The sequence below is a fragment of the Lathamus discolor genome, chromosome 13 (assembly GCF_037157495.1).
Source record: "Lathamus discolor isolate bLatDis1 chromosome 13, bLatDis1.hap1, whole genome shotgun sequence".
NCBI classification, from domain to species: domain Eukaryota; kingdom Metazoa; phylum Chordata; class Aves; order Psittaciformes; family Psittacidae; genus Lathamus; species Lathamus discolor.
In genome coordinates this window covers 4,742,392-4,769,709 of record NC_088896.1, presented here as the reverse complement: position 1 = coordinate 4,769,709, position 27,318 = coordinate 4,742,392, and the positions used below count along the sequence as shown (strand labels likewise).

The 27,318-nt window shown below is 39.2% G+C and overlaps 1 protein-coding gene across 13 annotated transcripts in view; it reads left to right on the top strand.

The window, feature by feature from the left end:
• The window catches only part of B3GNTL1 (UDP-GlcNAc:betaGal beta-1,3-N-acetylglucosaminyltransferase like 1), a 123,193-nt gene that overhangs the window by 83,613 nt on the left and 12,262 nt on the right, over positions 1 to 27,318 (top strand). For 11 of the 13 annotated variants that reach the window (XR_010615778.1, XR_010615779.1, XR_010615777.1 and 8 more), the window contains 4 exons: positions 1,357 to 1,452; positions 9,833 to 9,957; positions 18,006 to 18,141; positions 27,145 to 27,213. Coding sequence is in view for 7 of the 13 variants with exons in the window: in XM_065693725.1 (XP_065549797.1) it covers positions 1,357 to 1,452; positions 9,833 to 9,957; positions 18,006 to 18,141; positions 27,145 to 27,213 (426 nt within the window). In the remaining 6 variants the exon portion in view is untranslated. Of the gene's footprint in view, positions 1 to 1,356; positions 1,453 to 9,832; positions 9,958 to 18,005; positions 18,142 to 19,619; positions 19,724 to 25,921; positions 26,118 to 27,144; positions 27,214 to 27,318 lie in introns of those variants that run through there. The other 2 variants (XM_065693727.1, XM_065693728.1) reach the window with 2 other exon arrangements.

Below are 27,318 nucleotides of genomic sequence, written 5' to 3'. Positions count from 1 at the left end.
AGAATTTAAGGATTTCTATATCAGCTGAAAGTCAAGAGGAGTGTCTTTAAAATGTAAATGCTTGGATGCGCATGTCAAAATGTACATTTGTGTGCTGATGTTTAAAAATGCCAACTATACAGGAATATTAGTATTACCACCAGAGCATGCTATGAAATCACCTGCTCGTAAGATGAGCATTTTCATTAGTGTTTGGAGAATGGCAGTAATTGTGAGGTTTCTTCTGCCTTCATGAAAGCAGAAGCTCTTTATTTCCTCTGTAGTTCTTGGAAGCAGGCAGTCTTCTGGCTTAACTGCACACATTCTGTTTGACAAGTTCAGTCTCTTGTTTGGCCAGATACTTCATCTGGGAACAAAAGAAAGTACCAGTTTACCTTCGCTAATCCAGATTCTGGTTCATTTCACAGTTGTGTTTACAACACGTTTGCTTAAAGCTGCAAAGACCAGTTTGTATAGTTCTTAGCTGTCACTAGTCAAGGGGATGTAATTAATAGCATCTCCCTTTTGAGTCCCTAAAGCATTTTCTTTCCAACAACCTTTTAAGGTAGGTACCACTGGGTAGCAAGCAAATCCATGATGTTATGGTAATGTTTAAAATAAATTGCATCTTACTTGGCTGACCTTAATTAAGATTTAAGGTATCTTTGGCAGAAGTAAAAGATCAGTGAAAGTTCCTACTCAATAAATCTATAAGGAATCATAGAAAATCAGGTTGGAAGGGGAGCTTGAGGTTAAGCTTAAGAACTTCACCTTTTTAAGGTTCTTAATTCATTGACTTCAGTATCAATATTGCCATTATTAATAGAAGTGTCATTTCCAATATAATTCTCTAAATTTGAAATAAAGTTTGAAGCATTCTGCATTTGCTGCAACCTATGATAGAAGAGAAGGTTATGGAATGCTAGTCATGGAGTGGTTCGGGTTTGCAGGGTCTTTTAAAGCTCATCCTGCCACAGGCAGGGACACCTTCCACTGGAGCAGCTTGCTCCAAGCCCTGTTCAACCTGGCCTTGAACACTGCCAGGGATGGGGCAGCCACAGGTTCTTTGGGCACCCTGTGCCAGCGCCTCGGCACCCTCACATGGAAGAACTTCCTTCTATCTAATGAAGCGGGAAGTAGACTAATCTCTTGGCTGTGACACCTCGAAGGTGCTGGCTTACACCACAGTTTAAACACTAAGCACATGCTAAATTTTAAGCGCTTGAATTTCTCAGTTCTTAATATTGCTGAAGGTTAAGTTTAGGCATGAGTATTGTCAGGATTTCAGGTGAATGTAGTAAGTCTACTTGTTCCCCAACAGATGTTGGATTTTGATATTCTGGTAACTAATACTGGCTTTTTTCCCCTTTTCCCTAGGTGTTTACCTCCCATGGACCTACTGTGATCATGCCAACCTGGTTCTGTTCTCGAGAATGGTTTTTTCATGTGGGAAAATTTGATGAGGGTGGAAAGGTGAGTGCTATGGATGGTGCATAATCCAGGAACCAGCTCTTTCAACAGCCTCTGAAAGCCCTAAACCTATTACTAAGAAGCACTAGGCAAAGGGGGGTATAGGTAAAAACTGAGGTCTGAAAAAATATGAATCATACCATATACCTTTCTTTTTAAAAACAACAACAACAGACAAGTGCAGTTGGTTTGGGGTGACTCTGGTGATAGAAGGACACAACTGAGATGGGCTTTGTAGATAAATCTTAACACCTTTGGTAGACATGTCAGCATACCTGGAAAAATTAAAGGAGGATTCAGACATTCAAGTTCCTCTTCAGTCCCTGAAATAGATGCAACAGATCTGAAAGCTCAAGAAAAGTCTGTTCATGGTTTCATTATGAACCAAATGAACCACCTCTGAAGAGTAAGGTAGATTTGGGGAAAGAGACTGGAAGGGAAGAAAGGTGCAGGATGGCAAAAAGATGGTAATATATTGTCCTGGGGGGGAAAATGTATGTCCCTAAGATGAAGCAAGAAGGGAGGAGGAAAGGTCACAAAGTGCCATAAAACTACTATTACTAAATCTTATTTATCCACCTGTCTTGTATCCACTTGTCAATCTGAGTTCTAAGGCTTGTCCTTCTAGGATGTTAAGTAGCTTTTCCTCCAGGATCAGGACTTGGAGGTTACAAATTAAACTACTGTTATCAGAGAAGTGTTCCTGTATGTATAGTTAGGTGTTCTTTTGATCTAAAAATTTCCTGTATGAGTTCCATTTGGTTGTTTCAGGCTCATCAGCATCTTTATGAAATAAAATCCAGGGATGTCTATTGGTGGTACTTATTGTGGTGTTACTACAAATATGTTGGCAAAGAGATCTAGTTCAGACGCATTTGGATCCATTCTGTGTGGTTTGGACCCGAGAGGTTTTGCTTCCCGTGGTTTTAGTGGGATTTTAGGAGTAGAATGGAAATGCTTTCATTTAATATCAGTAGTAGTCCAAAAAAAAAAAAAAAACTCTGCTAACACTATTGCCTATATTATTATTTCAACAACAACAGATTATGATTATTATTCTTTTTATAATCTCTAAATGAAGCCCTCCTGTGCCATGCAGTACGTATATATACACACAAACATACCTACACATGTATATATGTGTGCATGAGGTTATAAAAATATTGTTCTTTGGGCTGCCAACAGAAACATAGGTCCAGAAGACAGCAGGCAGAGAACAGAGTTGTTTAGAGCAGTGAAAAGATTTGTCCTTCATAGCATGGTAGGTGAATGGAAGAGGCGGGAATGGTGCCTGGCTCCCAATACAATCCACAACCGCTGGCCCATGCTCTTTATTTCTTTTGTGTTATTATTACTTACTGTATTTTCACTCTCTGAAGAATGTTTGACTTCTTGAGCATTGTTAGTAAGCTCAAAGAAGAAAGCAAGAAGGCTAAAACATGGTAACAACAATTGAACAGCAAGCCTAATGGTAAAGTTCAAGAGGTTAAGTTAAAGGCGCTATTGTTCTATGCTTTTAGGTTTGGGGTTTTTTCTCTTTGTCCTGATTTTGGTGGGGTTTTTTTGTGTTGTGCAGTATTGGTACTGGTTCTTCACTGACAGTCTTAATCCCAATGATTTTTTCAGCCACGATGCATGGTATGGCTTCTAGTTTTAAAAATTACCAGTGATGAGTTGAACTTCTGTTTGTCCCTATTGTGAGGTGTCCAGCATATCAATACTCAAACTCTGGCTGATACGGAGGACCTTCAGAAAGTACCCTGTGAACAGGGGTGATGACAGGTCTTAACAAAGCAATGAATGTAAGCAATGAAGTCAAACTTTGTCCTGTGTGGGTTTAGGGGACGCAAAATCAAGTCCTAACTCTTCCAGCATTTAGCACTGTATTTAGCATTGACCTAACTCATTCATTTTAACTTGAAAAGAATTCCCTTGAGGCAAAGAATGATTTTTCTCTGTGTATCAACAGAGCTGTTATAAACTAGTATTGAGACTCCTGAGGATCTTACCCATGTGTGTGTATGTTCTGACATGACCCATGATCTGACTGTGTTAATGTGATCACTTTCATCTCCACTATTGGTTAGGATTTAACAGTGTGACCTGTAAGTGTCTTATTGCTGCAAGTAAACACAGAAACAGGCCAACAAATCTCCACATTTCAGCCTTCTCCATTTGCTAAGCTGTTTCCGTGCCAAAAAGCTGCATTTCTCATTTGGAATTAAATCCAAACACCTGTTGTTCATATTTCAGTGCTTAGGACAAACGGAGGATAATTCTTCCGTGGAAGAAACTGTGATTTGATGTTTGTTAGTAGTATGGATGGACTGATAGAATAGAAATATATAAGCCATGAGGTAATTTTTTTTTCCTGCAGGTAGGTGTGCATGTTTGCATATATCTCCATCCAGGCTTTACATGAAACAGATTTTTAACAAATATATACAAAATGGTTTTGGAAATAAAGTTCTTTCTGGTCAAGATCTTCACTTGCTGGAAACGCATTCCTTTTGTGTAATCACTGTGGCAGTGTCCAAGCAAAATCCTAAATAGTATCTTCATAAATGGTGGCTAAGAACCTGACAGGTTTGCTTTATGCACTGATTAACTAAAATAGTAGAGGTTTTATTTATGCAACCGCTGATACATGAGAATTAAAGCAGAAGTGCTTAACTGAGATGAAGATAATACAATAGAAATGGGCACAAGCCTATAAAGTAACTTTTAAATAGTATCCACTGCTAGGAGGAGAGTCACAAGAACCATGTTTCTGACTTAATTTATTAGGAAACTGATGAGAAATAATCTTCCTGTTGTCAAACTGATTCAGATGAAGAATGCAGTGCTTCCTTATTGAAAGAAGTAGCAACTGATTCAGATAAAGAGCCCAGGCTGGAATAGCATATTATAAGTTACTGACCTTTCTGAATACAAACTGTGGCTTCAGCCAGTGTCTGGAGCTCATTTTTGGTCTATTTTTGTGATTAAAAGGTCACAAAAAGTGCAAATTGAGGAGGTGTCAAAATATCCTTTGGTGCACAGGAGACGGTAGCACATGCTGCAAAGCTCTAAAATAACTTTGTAGGCTAGTAGGTGCTAACTAATGGATTTTTCCGTTCTTCTCTGCCAGAGCACACAAATGTCATTCCCTCCAGAAAGGCAAGCAGTTACAATACTGCCTGAAAGGTAAAAGGCTAAGTAGGAATTTGTTTTCTTAGAACATGAATTAAAATTACAGTCAGTCTGTCAAATAACCTATCAAGGTGCTCTGGGGAAAAATCTGGATGAAACACAGGCACTAATGTTTTTGTTTTGGTATAGTTAAGGCTGAACAGAGATCAGTATTTGATGTGAAAAGGAAAGAAAGAGTGGTAGAGCCAGTGATTAATTACACTTCATAAGCTATTTGAAAGTCCACCCTATTTCTCTTGTCTAATGACATTTTTATGCTAGTCTGTTATTAAAAAACATTTAGAATTTACCACCTCCCTTCCATTTGACTTCACTGTCATCGTTGTTTAACTGAATTTCTCTGTGACAATACGCTTGGATGAAAACAGTCTTTGGAATTTCCTCTAACCTGTCATTTCCCAAACAATGAAGGAAATGTTACAGGCTTCAGGTCTTGCAATCAAGGCAAAATGATGTAAAGACATAATTTGGATGGGAACAAAAAAAAATTGAAGTGACATCTGTACAAAGAGTCTTTAAAATATGTTGGATAATCCTGCAAAGAAGCTATTAATATCTATGGAGTTAGCTTGTGATTAGTCTGCTTGCATACCTCTGGTGACTATCCTAAAGGAAGTTAAACTAGGGAGTATTTCAATTCATGATAACTTCAGTGTGTTGCTGTTCATTACCAAAGAAAATATGATTGACATTTAATATAAAACTTGTCTTTAGGGAAAGACCAAAGAGTGGATGATTCTTGATAAATTACTTTAGTTCCTATTTTTTTTTCACCTTTACATTTAAATTGGAGAGGAATTTCTTACTTTTAGGTTCAGCAGCTTAGTAGCTGTTCCCCATGAGCACTACACTTTGAATTGCGTTTGTTGATGAGTGAGAGTTCAATGCCTGGCAGAACAGCATCTGTTTCTGAGGCAGGAGTACTTCCTTTTTACATAGGGTGTCTCTGTGTTCACTTCCACGCAACCAACCCCCCTGTATGTTTTATTTCTGTAGGATTTAGCTCAAGGCTTTGAGGAAATGCTGCTGGGCAGCTGTTGGCATATGTATTTAAAAAGAAGTACTTTGATTTCTTTACTCAACATCTCTGCTTTGTTGCTAAATGACCCTGAGTTTAGAACTTTTTTTCCTGTTTAATCTTAGATGTTGTAATATACACCATCTGATCTCCCTTTTTATGCAACTTTAGCATAATATCAATACTGAAATTTTTATCTTTTTTTAATGGATGTTCTAAAATATGCAGTATGAAATGAGTTGTTTCAAAAAATAGAAACAAACTATTTCAAAGTCCTGTAAGATACATGTTAGTATGGAATCAAAAGTTGCTTCCTTTCTGATTTTCTTTCCATTCACCAATTTTAGGCTCCTCTGAGGAGTTAAAGCAGTTTGGCTTATTCTACCCAACACCTACCCTGATGTCACTGTCTGGTTTCCAAATTGTGCCAAGTTACAGCCCAGTTTTCCTTGATGCCTGTGATCAAGAGGAAGGGCTCAGCTTTCCCAAACCAAAGGGAAATTTTTTCATGTGTAGGTAGATTTACTTCCCTTGTCTTGTTTGTCATCGCTTTTTGTTATAAATGCATGTATTTTTGATTCAGTTTTTGATTTCCCATTTTCTCTAGTTAGAGTGAAATCTCCACCGGCTGAATCTCCACTGATTTTTGCTCACAAGGATCTGCCCTACTACAGCACCTGTCAGCTGGAAGAGGGCAGGGGAAGAGCACGTGTCGGAGATGAGTGAGGGAAGGCTGAATGGAGGGGAAAGCGATGGGTGGGGAGGTTGGAACAGATTGGTTCTGTGGCAGAACCAATCGCCTGTATTATGTTTAGCGTTAAAAGGCAGCTCTTGCATTGTGCTTATGCCTGTACAGCCTAATAGTAACTTCTGTCCAGGTGACCCAAAACATAGACTTCTGCAGTAGTTACTGTTGATTGTCCCACGGCTACAACATGATCTCTCACCAGGTGTTACAGCATTGCACAGAAGACCACTGTCATTAAAAGTCCTCCAAAAATTGCTTAGTATCTTTATCCCTGCTGATGTTCCTCACCATTACTGATGGTGAAGCTGCAAAAGCTGTAGCTATAATGGCTTGTTGTAGTGGTAGGTGGCTTGCACCTCCTTGTCAGGTATGTATGTTGAGGACGCTGCAGTTGGAGTAGTGTTTCATGCACAGCCGTCTGCTAAGAGTGAGAAATGGCAAGCAGTGAGAAGATGACAAAAGAATAACCCAATATTTAGTATGGTCCATGAACAAGGAACTACTCTGATTCAAGGTAGATTCTGCTTGATAGCCATTGTGTATGCAGAATTAATGTAGATTAATCAGTACATTAACCATCAGTACAGCAAGAGTTACCTGCCCAAAATACTGAGTAATCATAAATCCTTCACTTATTTAGTGTTGAAGTGGATGTTCATTTTGTGCATGCTGGTTAGAACCAGCAGTGATTTTCACCAGGAGCTGCAATCAGCAGCTTATGAGCACGCCCTTGAGTGAAGCAGGCCAGTGGGTTTCTCCTTTAGTGCTGCAGATCATCTAGGATTGGCTTTTGCTTGTAACATGGAAGATTCTGTATATAGTCCAGTAACATGTAAGCTGTGCAATTTAGTTGTATTTATTAACATTGAAACTGTTCGTGTAGTAGCCTATTGTTGAAATGCAGTCTTGTTAAATTGGTATTTTCAGCTATGGATATTAGTTTTCCCCAAATGCATTAAAATATCCCTTTAGTGGCTAAACAGCTTTTTCTTTGAAAATTGTGTTGTTTGGCAAAGATTCCTGGTATCTAAAATGCCATCTGGATCCAATAATACGTCTCAATTGGGAAGGAACTCTTGTGTTGCAACAAACTTACATGCTCAAGAGCTGTAGGAAGTCCCATCCCTGCAGGATCTATAGCACAGTCAACATCTTCTCTCCCCTGAAAAATGCATGGCAGGGCCACTCCTTTGTAATGCGAGAGGCCACTGCTGAGCAGTACAAGGCACCTGCTCCTTCCTGGGGGCGAGCAGACTTCATTTCAAAGGATTTCTGCTGGCTGATGGAAAGCAAAAGTGCACTCAGAAACAAACAGCGTTTTGAAAGATCTCTTCTGCTGTAACTCTTTATTAATACACTTGCTAATAGTTATCTTGAATAATGTAAATGGTTATCCAAAAGAAAATGAATTGCACATATGGATGTGATATAATAATATATCTGAATCAAAATATGACTACTGCAGTAGCTGATACGTGCTACAGAAATTGTGCCCTGCCTCTCACAGTCTAATGTGGGACCGAAAGAGAGAAAAGGTTTCAACTCCACAGACTCTCAGTATTTCCATTAAAATCCAGAATAAGAGAAAGACCAGAGTAAGAAAGGGCTGCAAGATAAATGGAAAGAATTTGAGTTTGTGGTGTTTTTGTGTTCTCAATGACTGTGGTTGCTGTCTGCCACTCCAACTTCCCCGAGATTTCTTCTGTGGCTTTCCAAGTAGGTTCATATAAAGCACGAGTTTTATAAGGTTCTCCAAAAGTTTGCTTCTGCATTGCAGCTCTTAATCTGTAAGTCAGACCAATATCTACAAAGACAACTGATAGCTAGAGATACCCTGCCCTTTGCTAGCAGCCAGATCAGGATCCATGTTATTCAGAGTCTGGGAACATGGCCCAGTTCAGTATCTTAAATCAATCTATCATGTAGTGAAGTGTGGAGCTGCAAAGTACAGAGCTTGATTTGGTTCTAATTTCTCCCAGAATACATATGTTCAAATTGAGTGTTTCAGAATTGTTTTCCGGGGTTCGAAGCTTTCTTGGTCTCATTACTCTTCCCTTCCCCAGACCCCCTCGGCTGCTCAGTCTGGTGTGGGTATGAGGAACAGTCTTGAATTGTATTGCTCTTGTAACGAGAAGGCCAGAGGGAACCACAGAGGGATTTTGTCTCCAGCATTTTAATTGGAGAATCTCCTTTTCTTAATTATGGAAGAAACTCAGAAGCTGTGGTAATGGGGGGGGGGGGGATGCCAGTTTATTTATTTATTTATTTATTGTGCTCTTATTTTTCTGTGTTGAACTAGAACACCTAAGTTGATGTTTATGCCTCTGTTGTTCATGTATGTGATACTGCCTGCAGAAAGAAATGTATTTGGGTATCTTTTCCATCTCAAGTTTCTCATGTTATCTCTCAGCTTGTTATTGATGCTACACTTAAATATTTTATTTGGCCCACCTGGGTTTACTTAGCAGAGATTTTTAGCCTGATAAAATCATGTTAGGTTGGAGGAAAGAAAAATCTGTATTGAAGCATAGAAAAATTAAAAGTTCCAGCCATATTTCAAGAAGTTTCACCATTGCAAAATAGATGGTACTACTTTACTTCCATTATAGGGCTATATCTTTAAAGGTGGGTTTATGTTTATGATGGGTAATGGAATAGTATGTGCTATAAGATTGCCATATTGCCATCTGACACTGTGTCTCTGGCATGAAGATTTTCTGATTTTTAGGTGGGAAATGTTGCATCTCATCATGAAATCTCTTATTAGAGCCTGACAGAGCCACAGTTCTAGGAAATTAGGGGCTGGTTGTTTTTTGCAGTGTCTCAGCAGCAATCCTTGCAATCCCATTAGGAAGAATGTATCATGGAAATAAGTGGCAAGAAAAAAGTTTTGCTTTCAGACGTTGCGTCATGCTTTAATTAAGGTTTTCATTAAGGTTCCTTATTATGGGGTCTGATTCACCTTTCTTAAGTAGAGTCCAGTATATGTATTTGTATGGCAATCAGAGAAAGAACATTAGTCACATCAAAAAGCACTCTTCTGAAGTCACTGATCCCTTTCAGTGAGCTGTTTGGTTATGTGGCACTTGAGGCTTCATGAACTGTTCAGCAGCTGGTTTCTCTCTTTTGGGACTAACCTGTACCAAGCTTTATACCCCTGTCAAAAGGAGATGGTGTTTATTTTTCCGCCTCTGTCCTTGTGGTTGGCTGTACTTAATTTTTAAATAGCACTGCTTGCTTTTTCAGTAGCTTTATCTTTTCTACAGCTGTGTTTATTTAATGACCCATTAGACAACTTCATAGACACATGCAGAAATAATATGGATAAAATGATGTTAAACTGTGGCAGAAAAATAAGAAGTGTCCTCAAATGTAAGTATAAGTACCGGTCACTTCCTTGTCTGAAATAACTGCTTCTCTTCCAGGGTGTTCCAGAAGATCTGTTGTTTTTCTACAAACATATCCAAAACGGTGGTGAAGTCTTTCGAGTAAACCATTGCCTCCTGCTGTACCGCTACCATCCGCAGGCTGCCACTCACTCCGTCCTAGAGTAAGTTGTATTTTCTTGGTAGAACTTAAAGCTTAAAGCTTAGCTTCATCTTGGATGATTGGCAGCAAAGATGTTTAGTCTCTTCAAGGCATCACATGGCAAAATAATTACCAGTTTGAGTTTAATTACTCGTTAGTTTTTTAAAACGAGGCTAGAAAACAAGCATGAGTTAATATTTTGGTAGTATCCTCTTTGGTGTAAGGTGGTGTTGCTGTAATTTGCTTCTTGAGTAACAAACTGTAATGCTGGAATTGAAATGCTGAGCTGAAATCTTTGGTGCGGATGCTGTTGCCCACACGCTGTCAGTGTACCTGGCTTAATGATGTCATGAGGCAGGGATGGAGTTAACATTTGACGTATTAACCTTGGACAAATATGCTAAGTTGTTGTCTCATCTTTGCAACTGTCCTTGAAATAATTTCACAATCGATATCGTAAGAGCCATGAAGCATTTTTGGGACTGCATTACAGCAGTACTTCCATTGCTTCAGCTGAGGCTCTGTAGCTGAGCATGTGAGATCCTGGAATCTGCCTGAATACCCTTTCTGGTTATCTAGAGCATCTGAGTTTCTTACCCTCAAAGCAGATTAAGAATACTTCTGTCTGATTATGTGTCTCATCTGCTGCACATGGCAAAAGCAAGCAGTGAAGTAGTAACTTCTCCAATACTTTGAACACAGTTGCAAGAATGTATTTGAAATATATCGTAGTGGTGAAATTTCGTTGGGATTTTTAATGTGCAGGGATTCGATTCTCCGTTTTTTTTGCCGTGTGAACCATAATGTAAAAAAAAAAAATCATTTTAATTTTATAGCCTAATTTCAAAGCGAACTGTCTCAATTTGAAAGAAGTAAACAGAAACTTGCACTACCAACAGAAACCTCCTTTTGAAAAATAACCCAACAAGCTTAAACCTTTCATCTGATAATGTGCTGCATTTACATGTATTATTTTCCTGTTTTAAAGGTCTAAACCATCTACATCAGATAAGGATGTTTGAAATACACCTGAGGATGTTTAGGAGTAATTATCAGGTGCTTCCTTGTAAGCTGTTGCCTACTGCTTTTACAGCGTTGGCCTGCCCTTACAGAACACATTAAATTGTGGATTGCTTGTTCTAGTATATGCTCATTTCACCCATCAAGGTGTTTGTTGTGATCGGATGTCCTGCAGGCTGAGCCAAAGTTGTTTCTTTCTCTTATGCATTGACACTGGTGAAAACTTACACAAGTTACACTGCTCTTTAGGAGTCCCATTCCAGAATCCCAGTAGTAATTAAGGGAACAGTATTCTTACTGATTAATGATATAAATACACTTTTCAGTCCTATTTGTACTGCTCTGTAGAACTGACTAGTGAAACTAAACATTTTTGTGTGCATTTTAGTTGTATATCACAATATTGTATTATTGTAAATACCATAGTAAGCATAAATACTACATATGTATATAAAATCATTTAAATCTGAAACAGTCATTCCAAGCAAATGGAAGATACTGTTTGGATTTTACAGACAAATATGAGGTGAATTACTTTGCCTTGTATTGGTGTTTAAATGTAAGGGGCTTTTTTTTTTCCCTTTTGGTGTGTGATCATTTTGGCAGTTAGTTCCAATCTTTTCAGCCACGCATCATGGGATGCTCGAACTCTTGGAAGCCTGTTGCATGTATCTGTGGGAAAACATTTTATTCTTGGAAATGAGTTTGTTTTGAATTTACTGCAAGCTGTTGCTTATTCAGATCTACAAGGTTGTGTGGCACAAGCACCCTGAATTACAACATACTGCGAGAATGTGGAAATACTGTAAGCTGTTTCAGATGTGCAGTTTGGATGTCCAAATTGGCGCCTTTCTTGTCTCATTCTAAGAAGTCAGGATAGCCATTCTTCCTCTTGGCTTCATGCTGGTACTACTGCTAACAACATTTTGTGTACTCTTTCAATACAAGGTTGTGTAACACCTCTTCTTGTTGGCTTGTTCCCCCTGTTTGTTGCCTAAGTTGAGCAGGGTTGGCCAGCAGTTGTTTCTGAAGAACTGAGGTGAGTGCTGAACAAAAAGAAATTTACAGGCTCATCATGAAGGTTTACGTTTCTAATTTTTATCTGGTCTTTCCTGATTTGCCTTTTGGTCGTCCCACCTTGTTTAATGCATCTTCTGCCTTTTCCAGAAGTCTTTTGTTTTTATGATTGTGTTTTGAGCAGTCTTCTGTGGCATTTTTCCTTTTGCCATTGGCCTGTGTTGTCTTTGAATTTTCGGAGTTGGTGGAGAGCTGGATTTGGAAGTACTGACTCACCAACTAGATTGATATCTTGTCTGAAATCAAAGTGATGCTTATAGGAAACTTGATTATTTATTTATTTATTTTTAGCATCAGTTTATGCCTAGTTTCAGTCTTTGAAAAATAGAGTTGTCAGTAAGACTTCTTTATAGAAAAGGTACATGATTCAGTCCTTTCAGCAGAGACGACAGTCGCTCGTAGCCTGTTAAGGGCTGATTTTGAGTGTCTTTCACTACTGTTCAGGGGGAAAAATGCCTGACTTTTGCGTTTTCAGACTTCTTAAAATATATAGAGAGCTGCTTGGCAAGCAGCATTTAGTTCTTTAGTATGTGTAATTGTCAACGCTAATGATTTTTAGGTCATTTCCTATGATTAGTATCCTTCTGGAACAAATACCTAGAGGTGAAAGTATCTGTGAAGCAGGAAACGAGATCTTATTTGCATTCTCCCTTACCCTGGAGGCATCAGACCACGTTATTAAATGTTTTGGGTGTGTGACAGAATCTGGATGAAGTGCAGTGTCTATATTTAGATTTCATTAGGTGCATACAGAAATATAACCGTTCTTGCTGTAATTTCATCTAAACTCTATCATGGATACCTGCTCAGTGGGAATGAGCAATATAAGTTTTGAGAAACTTCTCTTCAGCCAGGAATTTACAACACACAATCCCCACATATTGTATCTCTTAGATCTAAATCGTTTTATCTCACGTTACAGTTTGTATCCTAGGGCTGTGTGTACTTTGTGCTACACAGCTACATTATGCTGATTTGTTACAATATCAGAGCTGGCTTTATAGTGTGAAGTACTATAGAAAGGAAGTTTGGTGTATAATAGAAACATTGTAAAATTCATTGATTTTTATCTTATCAAGGGGAGAAAAAGGAACTGTATATAAAATAATGTACCTCATTGCAAGATGAAAGCTTGGAACAGCATGAGCAATAAAACACTGCTGAGCACATTGCTGAGCAATAAAATACTAGGTAGTATTGCGCATGAAGACAGGCAGTTGGGGCAGATAGCTGATCTTTGCCACAATTTACAAGCTTTTGGTCAAGAGAAATTGAATACATGCAGACAATAAGGTTTGTACCTTCTGTCTGAGATTCAGGCAGTTCCCTTTTATGCAGGAAATGTGAAGTGTACTTGCAAGACTCACAGTAATTTCATATCCTGTGTATTGAGAGCAAGTGTAATATTGTAAGAGCTTGTTCTGCAGAAATAACCAAAATTACATCATCTATTGAAACCATCTGGTTTCAGGCACTAGAAGCTTCCAGTGTCATCTAAGTGAAGGAGAACAGGCACTTGGTCTGAAGCACGTATTTGGTTGTCTCAGAGGTACTCTGAGGCATGGGTCTCGTATCACTGATGAGCACAGGAATGCCTCCTTCATTTCCTGCAAAAACATCCCAAAATAGGCAAGAGAGAGGAATAGTGTAACATATTCTTGCCCAACTGAAATGAAGATGAGGTCAACTGCATTTTTATCATCTATGCTTGCATTTGGCACTTCAATTAAACATGGAAACTAATGACCTCATTAGATTCTTGAAAAGTAAATGGCATTAACATTGATAGTCTCTGTCTTTCTTAATAAGCCTTTCATGAAAAATAGGCCACAATGCAAACCATGCCTCAGTTAATGACCCATGACCTGAAGATGAACTCAGACATTAATAGAACCTATTAACACAGTGTAACCTAATAACTCAGTGGGACGATACAGTCCAGCAATTAATAAGTTCACATGAAGTTCAACGGAACAACAGCAACCAAAAAAATCCAGTTTATTTACCAGTATGGACAAGGTTCAAATGGGCTTCATTCCTGAATTTCCTGTGGATTGCAAGAACCTTGAATTCTGCATGCAAAGCTGGCTATAATCTGTTCTTGCAGCTCTCACTGTGATGAAGTTCTCTGTTCTTCCACCTCTGGTTTATCTATCAGGTGAGGTTCACCAAAAATAGAGAACTCTGTTACCCTGCTGTGAATAAAAAGCCAGTGGAAGAGGCCATTCATTTGAATTGCTCCTCTTCCTGTCTGGTGTTACCTGAGTGGCATGTGGGACCAACGCATATAGAAAAGGTCAGATTTACAGATTTATAGTATTACTGTGGATGGTAATCAATGCCTGAAATTCCAGCACAGTTTAGGATATTTGGCTTGTATTTGTGCATTTCTCAAGTACTTGTACATCTGTCTTTGCTCTGTTGATTCACTTATGTAGCCTCACTGGGGGAAAGAGGGGAAAGGCAGTCAAGCAATATGGCGAGGTTTCACTGAGCTCAGACATTAAATCATATAGCTTTTATTGTCACATTATCTTTCATTTCAAAGTAGGAGTGGAGCAGATGTTTCTAGACTCCTGTGTTCAGTCAGTAGGTCACCACACATTTTAACAGAGCTCCATTGTTACTTGGGTGGATGGTATGGTAATAACTACTTGGGACTGAGGAACAACACACTTCATAACCATTCTCACCCACTGCATGAATACCCTCATTTCACTCCGGCAGAATTTTGGCTCCTCGTCTTCCTTCCAGACTACCTAACTGATGAGTATTGAGAGGCCACAGCAAGTGAGATCTTAGGAAAATTCTATAAACCATAAGAATGGTTTTCCAAGTAGAAAAATTGATACTTCTTTTCTGTAAGGTAAAAAAGTGACAAGGAAATTAAAGAAATGAGAAAAATAATGTACTCTAAGACTTTGGGTCCAGGAAGAGTATTAGGATGTGGGAGCAAACTCTACAGTCAGAAGAAGTTGTATCCCCCCTTGAGGCTGAGGAAAATCTTGTTAACTGAGTATAGGCAATGAAGTTAAAGGCTATGGGGAAAGTGCTTACTTTAATCCTTCCCAACATGGGTAGGAAAAGCAGCTTTGATTGGGATGATGCAGAGCCAATGATACCTCCTGCATTTTGCTGGTGGCTATGAATATGTAATAATGCAAAATCTCAAAATAGCTGTGAGAATCACCTCTGAGCAGTGGTTTGTACAACTTCTAGATCGTTTCAGGCATTTTCTTTAATCATCCTTTGCACGTTGCTGCAGTTCCTGCCTGTTGCACCTGCACTGGCTCTTAAAGGATGGGAAAATGGCATTCCCTTATCCCTCAAGGCAGGAATCCCAGTTATCTATTCAGGAAACATCAAAAATATGGGAAAATTAGGTGAACTGGAAACCTGAAGGGGGTAACTGAAACTCCCTCTTCTGACACCTTTTGTTTCAACACGTGAGATGTATTGTTAGCGTAGAGCAAGATTTCACAAAGATTAAGTCTGTGATTGTCACTCTAAAGCTCAGTCACAAATTATCCCCTTAGTTCTGTGATGAACTGATGATCTTGGCTTGTACTGTTAAAAGTATTTCAAGGTTAACTCAAGACTACAAAGAGTGGTGCAAGCAAAAAATCACAAGTGCTGGGTATATATTGGCTTTGTTGTCACAACCCAAAATAGGCATTTAAGAAAACAATTTATTGGTGCTTAGATAAAGCTGTTTGTATTTGTATTTGGACAGTGATCCAGTTAATTTGGGGTGTAATAACTTTCATATCCTTTTATTTCTGAGTGAAATTCCCTTAGCTACTTTCCCCACTCACAATATGATATTTATAGATAAGATTGGGTCAGTAAATCTGCTTCAGTCTGAAATCTTTGTGGGTGATTTCCAGCAACGAGAATTGGTCTGCTTGAATTTTACCTCTGTGGGGACTTGTGTGGAACACAGTCACCCATCACCTAGGCAGCAAATGCATATTGTCTGGAAGCCATCACTGCGTGTACTGGGACATCTCCATGACAATTAGAAACATTTTGTGTGTGCCTGGATGTAGAGATTCCAGTGTTTACCCTACAACTAATAGTTGATAATTCCTTTTATGCCTTGTACGGTTGCCTATTTTTTTCTTCAGCTTTCTTCGCAAACTCAAGCGGAAAAGAAACTTGCTGGTGTCACTCAACAGAGCAGATTCTGAAGTACCTCTGCAGTGTTATCCTTCTGAAGTTACATTTCAAAGTAAAATCACTTTTAAAACCTTTCCATTTACGTGTAAAGCAGTAATATTCCTTCTTAGAATCTAGCAGAAGCTCAAAAATTTCCAGTAAAGTGATCCTGGAAAAATACTTGTCCTTCATATGTCTTTCCTTTAACTTTCCTTCTGGGAATATAATATGCTCTAATGTATATGGAAAAAGGCAAGTGTCAAAGAATGCCAGCAGCAGCTAAAGCTTTGCAGCAGGAATGTAGCTTGTGATTGCATTAGGAGGGATTTGCAATCCAATCCAAGATCTTTTTTCCTCCACTAGTCGAAGTGCTGGTGCATGGCCGCAGTCCTCAAAACGGTGTGGAAATTTTATATGGAGTAGCTGTTCTTCCTGGGTACGTCCATTTGCGTGTGAAGTTCTTTCCAAGTTATCACACCATGATCAGTGATGAAGTGCTAAGCAGGATTTGCTGTGCTCAGAACTTGTACGCTGAAGTGGGCTCTCTGGAGCTCACTAATAATCCCAGCAGGAATCCATGTGTGTAGTATGATGAGGGGTGCATGGTTCTCAAACCAGAGCTCAGGGCTGTGAAGGAATGATGCAAATAAAAACACAAAATTCTTATCATTGAAATATTAGAGAGGTTTGTAACAAACTTTTGGGAACAAATTAGGTTACCTGTTGAGCTTAGTAACCTCAAATGTTATCTTTGTACCTCAGAGGTGTATTTCAAAGGAATAATTTGGAGTAATAAATCTGGTCCAGGACTTTGTGAAATTTGATAATCTGTTTGGTAGAAGTCAGATGTTACTGCAGTGCTGGGCCATCAGACGTCTCTAGCCATATTACTCATGTATTTTACTCATGAAATAGAACCAAACTTGGTGTAACGCTTACAGGATTGTGGATAACCTGAACTGCAATTAGGAAGAGCAGACTGATCCATGGATGAGGGTGACTGACAGCAGCATCCCTGTAGCTATTCCTGTCTGCCTACCCACGTGGACAGTTTAGATCCTCAATATCAAAAGCAGTTAAATAGATTTTGATTTTGCTATAAAATCTGCTGCACTTAAAGACCTAAAGTAGTTCACAGTAGCTGCCCTGTGATAACCTGTGCTGACTCATGAATCGGAAGTCTTACTTGAAACAGAAAAATACAACGTAGTCTTTGAGTATTTTAGTGTTTAAATTCCGTATTAACTTGATATTGTCAGAAGACTCTGGGGCTCAAGGTTGAGCTATGAAGAAGGGGTATTGGTAGGAAAACCACATGCTTCCCAAGACAAAGAAAACCATTGGCAGCTTTAGGATCTCACAGAAAACTACTAGGGATTTTTTTTTTCTGGTGCTGCTTTAACTAATTCCAACATCTCATTTCTTGGATCAGGGGATGTACTACAAATTGTAGAACAAGTTGTAACAATTCTTACGAAGTGTGTTGTGTTCTGTCATGATAAAGCAAATGGGAAAAGCTCTTTGAAGAAGTGCTTTCAGAAAGGAAAGACAATTAGGTGTTTATCAGAATTACCTATGAAAGACATTTTCAAGTCGGGGTGCCTTGTTCCAGAGATGTAGATAAGGAATATTCACCCAATCAAGGCATAAATTGAGGAAATCAATTTATTGTATCTAGAAAACTGTTCAAGGATGAGAAGTTCCTAATTAATGAATCTTAAATGTGTTTATTGTCTATGTGTCCACACGCATATAGGTATATAATAATGCTAAAAGTTTTGGGGATCAAAATCTACTCCTTTTCTAACCCTCCAGGGGAACCATTTGGAATCACAGAGTCAGGTTTCTTGAAGACAGAGTCCTCAGCTCCTGGACGTCATTCACCATTTGGAATGCTGGCAAGCAAGGCAAGAAGCTCTACCGAAGCTTGTCACCAGCTAATCGGAAAAAGGTAAGCTAAGAAGAGTGGGTAAATCTGTACAACTCACTTCCTCCTTTTTCACATGCCTCCTTGCTGCTAACATGTTGTAGGGAAATCCTCATAAGATATTTTGTCCCCAGACTGCTAGTTGAGGATTAATATAATTATTATTCTGCATAATGTATTTTAAAATGCTGTATTGCTTTATTTAGAGAGTGTGGTATGTATGTAGAACAACACATGTACCCATGTTCCTGCTTGCTGGTGACTGAGCGCAGTAATAGGTTAGACGCACTGTCAGACTGTTTATGGCCTGCTGCCGTGTAACTAACTGTGTAGTAGGCAGGTTCCCAAGGTGAGTAGAATAACTCTTCATTTGGATGGTAAAATGCCAGACTACCTTATCCAGGGTTATTGATACATGTATAATAGTTGCCTAGCTCCTAAAGTGGATACTGGACAGATCCCTATTGGATGCTCATCATCCTGGTTTGTATTATGAGGAGTAGTTCTACTGTTAACTCCCTTTTGAAAAGCTTGATTCTTTAAAAATAGGGGTGGGGCGAACGGGCAAGTCGAAACTCTTGTTACGTGACTGTCTAACTCTGTTTGCAATCAGTTGAAAACGTGGAGGTTGCTTGTATTTGGCAATAGCAGATATTTCTCAGGAGAGGTTTGTCTGAGAGTTTAAACGCCTTTTATAGCACTTTTTTTTCTGTAATAACTTTTTGTTAGATAAATGCTTTAGGGCTAATGTCAAATGGCTGTTTCTTATAAAGAGCCCCATAACATTCATTTTATTACTGAATGTGTTTTCTTTTCTCAAAAATATGGATGGGAAGACAAAATGATAAACATATATATAAACCTGATTGATGTTGTGGCCCTCAGACCACACACATATAAAACGGAATAAAGTAGTTTCGTAAACCCATAGTTGAAATGAATGGACCTGGGGACACTCATACAGTAAATAGACAATTCACCAGAACTGAACCTGAATTTCCTGCTTGATACTCCAGTGCCACCCCTCCTTCATTGCCGTCACGTGGAATGAAGAAAGAAGGTTCAGTGCTGGGTGTCTCCCATCAGTTAGGTCATTCAAAGAGGACAGAACAGTCTATTAAGTGTAGTGAGTTACCTTGGTCATGCAGTGCAGGGTGCCTGGACTTTGGGGATGGGGCGGGGGGGGGGGGGGATTGTGGAAACGTTCCCTTTCACTAGTATTTTGCAGAGCACTTTGGGAATTCCACTAACTTGCTACCAGCCATTGCATTTTTCTCTGTGCAAAATGACAAGGATTGGAAAATTCGGTTCCAGGGGGAAAGATGACAGCTTGAAAAAATAGATTGTACTGGTTTTGTAGCAGTGTCTCACCATCTGAGGTGTTGGGGTTTTGGGGGTTGGTTTTGTTTTGTAGGTTTTATTTGTGCCAAGCCAAAATGGAATTGATATTAAGAAACAACACCTCTCTAGCTTTGGGTAACATTTGCCACCTACTTTTATAGGTGACTCATTCAGGACTTTACATCCTGTTCAGCAAACACAATGATGATTTGAAGATGTCACTGCAGAGATGATAAAATGGGCAAGAGAAAAATAATACTGATGTGGTTTTGCCATTTTTCTGCCAAAGAACCGTATCTTGCCTCTCCTTCAGCAAGAAATAGCCATCATTCCCGGTGTGCTAGCACTGACAGTGTGGTTCTAATTAACTGGATCTTGACGTGCTTTCCAGCTGACCTTTACATAACGTTTGCTTTGGCAGTGTTGCAGGCCATGATACTGTTTTGCTTCTGTCAAGGTTACAACTGCACATATTCCAGTATGCTTTAGTTTGATATTGAAATACTGCATTGAGCACTAACCCATTCATTACTGGGTACTATAGCAGACACATAGAGCAAGCTTACACGCCAGACACTACTGCACATGCCAAGTATGACTCATTTTGCAAATGTACTGCAGAAAACTGCTGCTGAAATACAGTCACAGCCTGATCCTCAATACCTTACACAGAGTGATCGAAGTTTATCCACTGTCTGACATGTTATCTGAAGTATTCAGAGGCTTTCTCACAAAGTAATGAAGAGAAATAGCTTCAGAAAGTTACTTGGATCATTCTAAGTGGGATAGAGGCCTAACTTTTAGATAGCTAACTTGCGATGAAATTGGTGCCGTCTGTACTGATTAAAGCACTAGTTTTGAGTGGTTGTTCAGGTTCTTTATGATTGCCATTGGAGCTTCCTAGCTTCTCCAAAAGTGACCCTTAGTCTATCCATCTCAGTTAAAACTGAAGCTTAAATGATATCCTAATGTTTCATAGTAAGTCATTGGCAAAAGGCTGTAGAAGTAGTTAAAACATGTCACTTCTCCACGTGCTAATCAAGGGATTACTCTGCTGGAGTTTCAGGAAATAAATTCATAAAATAGGTAATTCATGGGAGTTTTCATTTTCTTCTACATGAATAGCAGTAAAAGGCAGGTAGTTGAGCTCCATGTTCCATTTCACAAAAATCCTTCAGGTATTTTGTGACTAATCTTCAGCTCTTGCCAAAAGACACAAAAATCCCACATGAACAAAGGCTGTAAATAGTTGTTGCTTTGTCCTTTCCAGCCCTAAAAACAATAAAACACATTTCCTGTCTCACCCTTTTAAGACTACCTTAACAAGATCTAAGCTTTCATATATTCTGTTAATTATGAGAACACTGGAGATTCAGTATCGTTTTGAATCTACAAGTAGAATCTAGTGTTGTCTTGTAAATGGAGGCCCGAGGATATGAATTCATCAATTATGTGAAATAGACACCTTTTAAATTACAATTCCAAAAGCCCTTAAGACAAAATATGATGTATTACATCAATACAATTACTGTTTTCTCCTCTGAAGGTCCAGTTGTGTAAACCAGTGTGATCTCAAAAGGTCTAAACCCCTTTGAAATGCAGGTAAAATTGCCAGAATAAGCTGCATAATTTGACTGAGCTGTATAATTTAACTGTCTAAATTTAATTTCAGTTGGGTTTATCCTTTTGTCAGGTTTGACTCTTGAGAATTTCACCTGTGCTCTGTTTCACTATTCCTGCATCCTTTTATTGAGATTGGGAATTTCAATAGATGTCATGAGACTGATTTTGGTTGGGATGTGGAGTCACAGCACAGCTGGGGCTAAGTACCTGTAGAAAATCTGAGACACATACTGCTAGAATAAGCAATAACCCACCCCCATTATATTATTATATACACTATTATATACAGCTTCTGTTGTTTGTAATGGTGAAAAGAAACACAACTGAAACCCCTGAAAGTCTATTAAATCTTCAGGAAGAGAATTCATTCGTTTGATCTGTCAAGCTTAGGGCATGTAAGAAAACATCTTTTCCAAAAAGGATGTTTCTGGTATTTTTAGAACCTGCTAAATGAGGCAGTTCTGTTTCTTACACTGACAAGGCTTTTGTGGGATGTTTGGAAAGTATAAATATATTGCATGCTGAACAGCATTGTTTCTTAGAAAGAACCAATTTTGGCCATTCCAGGAAGCAGCAGTCTGTGGATGTTCATAGTTACTAACAAATGACCACTTTAGTTTGTTTGGAAAACAGTCTGAATCTGAATTATGGCCCTATTAAAAGAGAAAAGGGACACCTAAGCAATATCCTCTCCTTTCCTGCAGACATCTGTATGGTGAATATTAATTCTTTGTCTCCAAAGAGTTCAGGCAAAAGTCCAAAGCTCAGTATTTTTGCTAAAGAGCAACACAAGAAAAAAGTTACTCAACTAATAGGTTTTTTTATGAATTCATTACCAGGATCTCAGTATTCTTAGGGAAATTCTGTTTCCTGGCTGTCCCCTTCTTGATTCACGCAGTTGACAGTGGTTCAGTATTAGCATTTCTGCAAGACTGAAGTTGAACAGACCTTGTTTTGTTTAAAACACATCCGTCTTGTCTATAATTTGCAGCTGAAGATGGAAACCAAATGTTTTTGGGATGCTACATATGCCTGGAGGGTTTCTGAGCTGTCTTGTCTGCTCTTTTATTCTCCACCAAACTTCAGCTAAAAGGAGAACTTCAGCATTAACATTTTGTGTCATTTCCGATAGCTAAAAATAGCGTTTAAGTAGTGAACAGAAAAGGAGGGGAAGGGATGAAATAAGCATCGGCTAATTAGTGGCATGGAAACAGTCGTAGTACAGAGCCAGCCCATGCAGTTTCTCTATGACAACCCTACCCACCAGTGGCAACTTGAAAGCTTCAAGGCAGTGTTTTGTGCACCCTTTTTCCTAGCTCACGAACCATTTAAAATCATCTTTTAGTTTCTCTTCACCTTTCTCAAAGAGCAACATCTCTGAACCGTGTAGTTCAACTGGGATCCTTCAGCTCACTCACGAAAGCAAGAACTGTTAAAGTTTGGTAGCATTTTAACTGCTCTAAAGTATATGAAAGGTGGTACGAGGGAGTGAAGTGGGACATATCAAAGCAAGGAAACATAAATAAAGGGAAAATTATTACGTTCACCTTACTGTGGATGAAAGAATGACAACGTGAAAGCGAGTTAAGACAGAAATTTGAAAGCTCCAGTTAAATCCAGGTGTAAAGCATCCGAAAACAACATGGGGCAAAATAGAGACTTTGTTTTGGAGTATAGTGAATGCTTCCACTCAGGAAGATGTGCTTTTGCAATGTGTGTTTTGTTGCTGCTGTTGTGGTTATTAGTTATGCTGTTGGAATAACCAATGCAGTAACCTGTTCTAGAGGAATAAGAACATGGGTAGTTGTTTGCTGTATGTAATAAGGGGGTAGTTTGTACATACAATATTTAGCAGCTTATTTTGCATGTTGGATTCTGGTGTTAGTTCTTTTGAGCAACGATGCAGATGTATGTGCAAAGAGGGACGATGCTGCTATCTGTCATGGAATAGTGTCTTTAAACAGTCATGGAGTGTGTGCTTGGAGTTTAGATAACCACAGCTTCTGTTGTGGCTGTAATGCTACAGGGGGGAGATAAAAGCAGCACCCTGATACTGAAAATCCCTCTGACTGTGATGGAGGGTTGCTTCCTCCTATCATGGTTTCAGTTGTGGCCTACTGGAAGATGTTTATGCTTCTGCCTGTCTCTTGTTCTGTTTGTCATTAGCTGTGTCTATTTAAATTTGCAACATAATGCTTTCAGTTACTTTGTTTTGACATGAATGGCCAAAATTGATGTAACTTTGCAGAGATGTATATTAACATGCTCCCGAGGCTTTATGTGAGTTTGAATGAAAGAATTATAAATAGAAGAATCACCAGGGTCACCAGAAGTTGAAAACGGGTGAAGGATTGCATGAGCTGTGGAGGGATTGCAACAGGGAAGATCTGCTCCTACAGGATTTTGTAGAGTTTGCAGGTTGTTGTTGTTAAAGATAATTTTATGGGACCAGTCGACACAATGAGGAGGGAGAGGGGACTGTGCAAGTGACCACTTATCCAGAGGTTTGCCCGATTTTTCTGTCATGCTGTACTAAGTCGTTCACTCTCCCTTGTAAAACTTGCCTCTTGTCTCCTTCCAGCTAGAGTAGATCTTGAGCATTTGCTGTGATTACATCTTGTTCCTTGCTGTAAATGATCACTGCAGACCTAAGGCAGCCCCCAGGTGGAAATAAAATGAGGGAATAAAATCTTGTGAAGATCAGTTACCATAAATGGACATTACTGGGCTGATAAAATCTGTCAGGTTTTCCATTAGGAAATGTGAGTGGAATGGGAAGTGCAAGGAAGCATCCTCTGCAGTAGCCAACAAGGCAGTAAACAAGATAAGTAGGAAACAAACTCTGAATTCAGATGTAACGGTCACACAGGCAGGTAATTACAGCTCCAGCCCAGACCCACTCTCACTGACTTCTTACGTCCTACGTTTGGAGTAGGATTAATCTGCTGCCCATTAATATCCTTTTACCACAGGGAGGTCTGATAGTCCCAGCCTGAGTGTCCCTTCACTCAGGGCTGTGTTTATTAAAAGGAACCAGCCGGAGAAGTGCCTTTATCTTCCTCAAATGTGTCTTCCCCTAGCAGAGATGTCTTTGTTGAGTAAATATCTTATCTTTTGAGCTCTGTAAACTGTGCCTTATGAGAGAGAAAACTCTTTTCTCCTTTTTCCCCTTACACTGGTGTTCGTGTATGTTGCAATCTACAGTTGTAAAAATTACTTTTAGTAATTGTAGAGCTTGCATATAACAGATATTTGTAGCACTCTTTTTTCTTTGTTTTGGAAATACGCAAGTGATGTTCAAAGCCAAAATATGTAATCGTTGATGTATTTTCTTAAAACTGAAGTGTGATCTGAGGACTCTGTAAGCTTCAATGGAGTCATGTTATCAGAGGTATTGCCAAAGAGCTAGAAGGAGAGAAAAACCCCCATCAACTTGAGACTGCTTTATAGCTTTAGAATTCATAGCTTCCTCCCTGCGAGACAGCAGTTCATGTGTGGATGGATGGTCTTCATAAAAGATACAAGAAAGAAGCTCATTAATGCAGGAAAATAAATAGGTAACTCTGGGTTTATCCTATAAAGTAAATAGCTCAAATAAACCTCATGCCTTAAGTTCACTGCCCAGATAAACAACTGTGCACAAGTCCTGTATTTAGGCTCCAGACAGAGTTTCTTTAATTGGAAAATAAATGGTGTGTGTCAGAAAAACACTGACTTTCATTTTGGCCACCCACATGGTGCACAGTCTGGCAGAAAAATTGCCCATTCAAGCCTGACCTGGTTTAGAATACTGTAAATATCAGATTTAAGCTGGCTGAATCCCTTGGGAATTATACATGGAGATGCCCTATTGGTGACTCAAAGAAAGGTTTGAGTCATTTCCATGTTCCAGGGGGAATCTGTCACAGCCTGACCTGTGGAGTTAGCAAGGGCTCCATGTGCTGCATCCTCTGGGGCTGGGCAGTTGGCTGCAGCATTTTCTACTCAAGGTAGTATGAGTTAAGGCACAGGATGAGAGGAAGTATCGTGAATATTAGTAATCTAGTGATACAAGAACTGTCTTTGCTTCTCTGGCTTCATTCATTTTAAGAAGAAATCCATGCACCAGTCAGGCTTCTGTTGACTGTATTGCAATGTGTGGAAGGTGAATGGTGTGACACTTTCCAGCACAGATCTTGCAGCTGGATTCTCAGTTACTGACATTTAAGTGTAGACAGAATTTCACTTTGCCTTATGTCAAAAGTTTTAGCGTTTTGGTTTGGTCTTTAAAATGTACAGGAGGATAAGCAGCTGAAAAACCAGCTTCAGTTACTGGAAGGTAAGTCAATGTGTTGGACTGTGTTTATTCCCAGAACTCTGCTGGGTGAGCAGTGAAGACCTATCCTGCTGAATTTTGTTTGTAGTGAGCACAGTGGTTAACACAGAATGAAAAGGAAACAGCAAAGGAACCTCTCTTTCCCCATTAGCTTCCACTTGCTTCTCTTTATATATATATATATATACATATGAAGAGAATATACACACACACATATATACATGTGTGTATATAGACATGTAAGTAAGATGGATACAGGAAATTTTGTGATGTAGTTTATAGTGCTCAGGCCGTGCCATCTGATTTATTTTTAGTTACAGTTAATGCATTACAGTGGTCATAGAAATAGGGTCAGAGATGTAAAGTGTATTAACTTGTGTTCAAGAGAAAATGAAAGCTTATAGAAGATCTTTGAGGGAGTTGTTAATGGTTGCTGCTTTAAGGATTTGGATAGCAAACTGTTCTGTTGGGTAGGGGAAGTATCTCCAAAGTACTTTTGATGTAGAAACACCTTTTATATTGTAGGAGCACACAGCTCTGGCTGGCCGTTGCCTGGAAACACCTATAACACAGTTCTGGTCCTCTGCAGTCTTGCCTGGGGCTGTCAAGGTGGCACGATGCACAAGTGCAGCATGATGACTCATGTCAGAGTTTTCCTCTGTGCAAAGCCAATGAGGTCACTTTAGGTAAAAGAAAACTATCTTAATCACAGGAAGAAAGTGTGAGAGAGGTCTGTAGGCACAGGAGGAGAGCCAGCCTTTTGCAGCCTTCTCTAACTTAGTAAATTAATAAACAGCTGTTGGGCTTTTCACATTCTCTCAGCAGTAAGTGTTGTGAATCAATTTTTAATGCAGCAATTAAAAAGATAGGAAAACTGCTATCCAGCTTTCACCAGAATAATTGATTTCTGCAAGTTCTTAGCTGTGTTAACTGTTCTGCTTCAGTGTAAGAGTGTAGATAATATGAGTAGATCAAATGGGAGGCAGAGGGAAACAGAGCTATGTTACTGACAACCTATTGGTTCAAAAATGAGGCCACTGTGTAGTTTGGATTGCATTTATTCTGCCTGTATATTTATGAGGAATGCAAATAGAAAACCATCTAAAATATTTGGCAGTCAGGGCTGCAGATAATGCTTCCGTAACTACAGTAAGAAGAACCAAAATGAAGCAGTAACGACATGTGTTTAAATACCAGATCTGCTGAACTTTTCAGTCCAAGCCCACAGGAATTCCCAAACATGGTGTGTTATGAGCTAGAATTGGGGCTAGCATTACCAGAACATCCAAAGCAGTAGTGTAGCACTGCACTGCTGAGCTGTCTGGTGGCAGATAGCTTGCGGTGGGCAGAAGGAGGAGGGTTTATATTATCTTATCTTAGGTGTTAGTGGAATTAAGTGCCAAAATGAGAAGGTTACTTTCTGGTTGTACTTTCCTTGGCATATTGCCGAGGATGAAGTTGAAGATCTCATAGATGTTTTGTCCCATGCAGTAAGTAGCTTAGATCCCCTGTTCTCATGTTTGTAAAAGCATCATGTGCTCATGGGCAACTGCAAAATGCATCCATCTCCTTAAGATACACCTGGAAAGGATTTAGTAACTGTTTAAGCTCCATAGGAGGACTGAGGCACATTGCCCTATTTTTGTGCTCATTCACATGCCTGTAGCGTTACTGACACAGATACGCTGCAGGTGAAATACCCGTGGTACCAAGGGATGGTACTGAAATGCTCCATTTCTGTTTTGCAGGTAACTGCGTTTTGTGATGTGGATGAAAAGAAAATAACAAAAGGATTCTACACTTACGAGGAATCTGAGGTTAGTTCTTTCTTTACTGTGATCTGAAAGGGGTCTGGGCAAACTGATTTTAAATCTTGTATGGCTGCTCATTCTGGTAAGGAAGCTGTGACAGAAAACTGGATT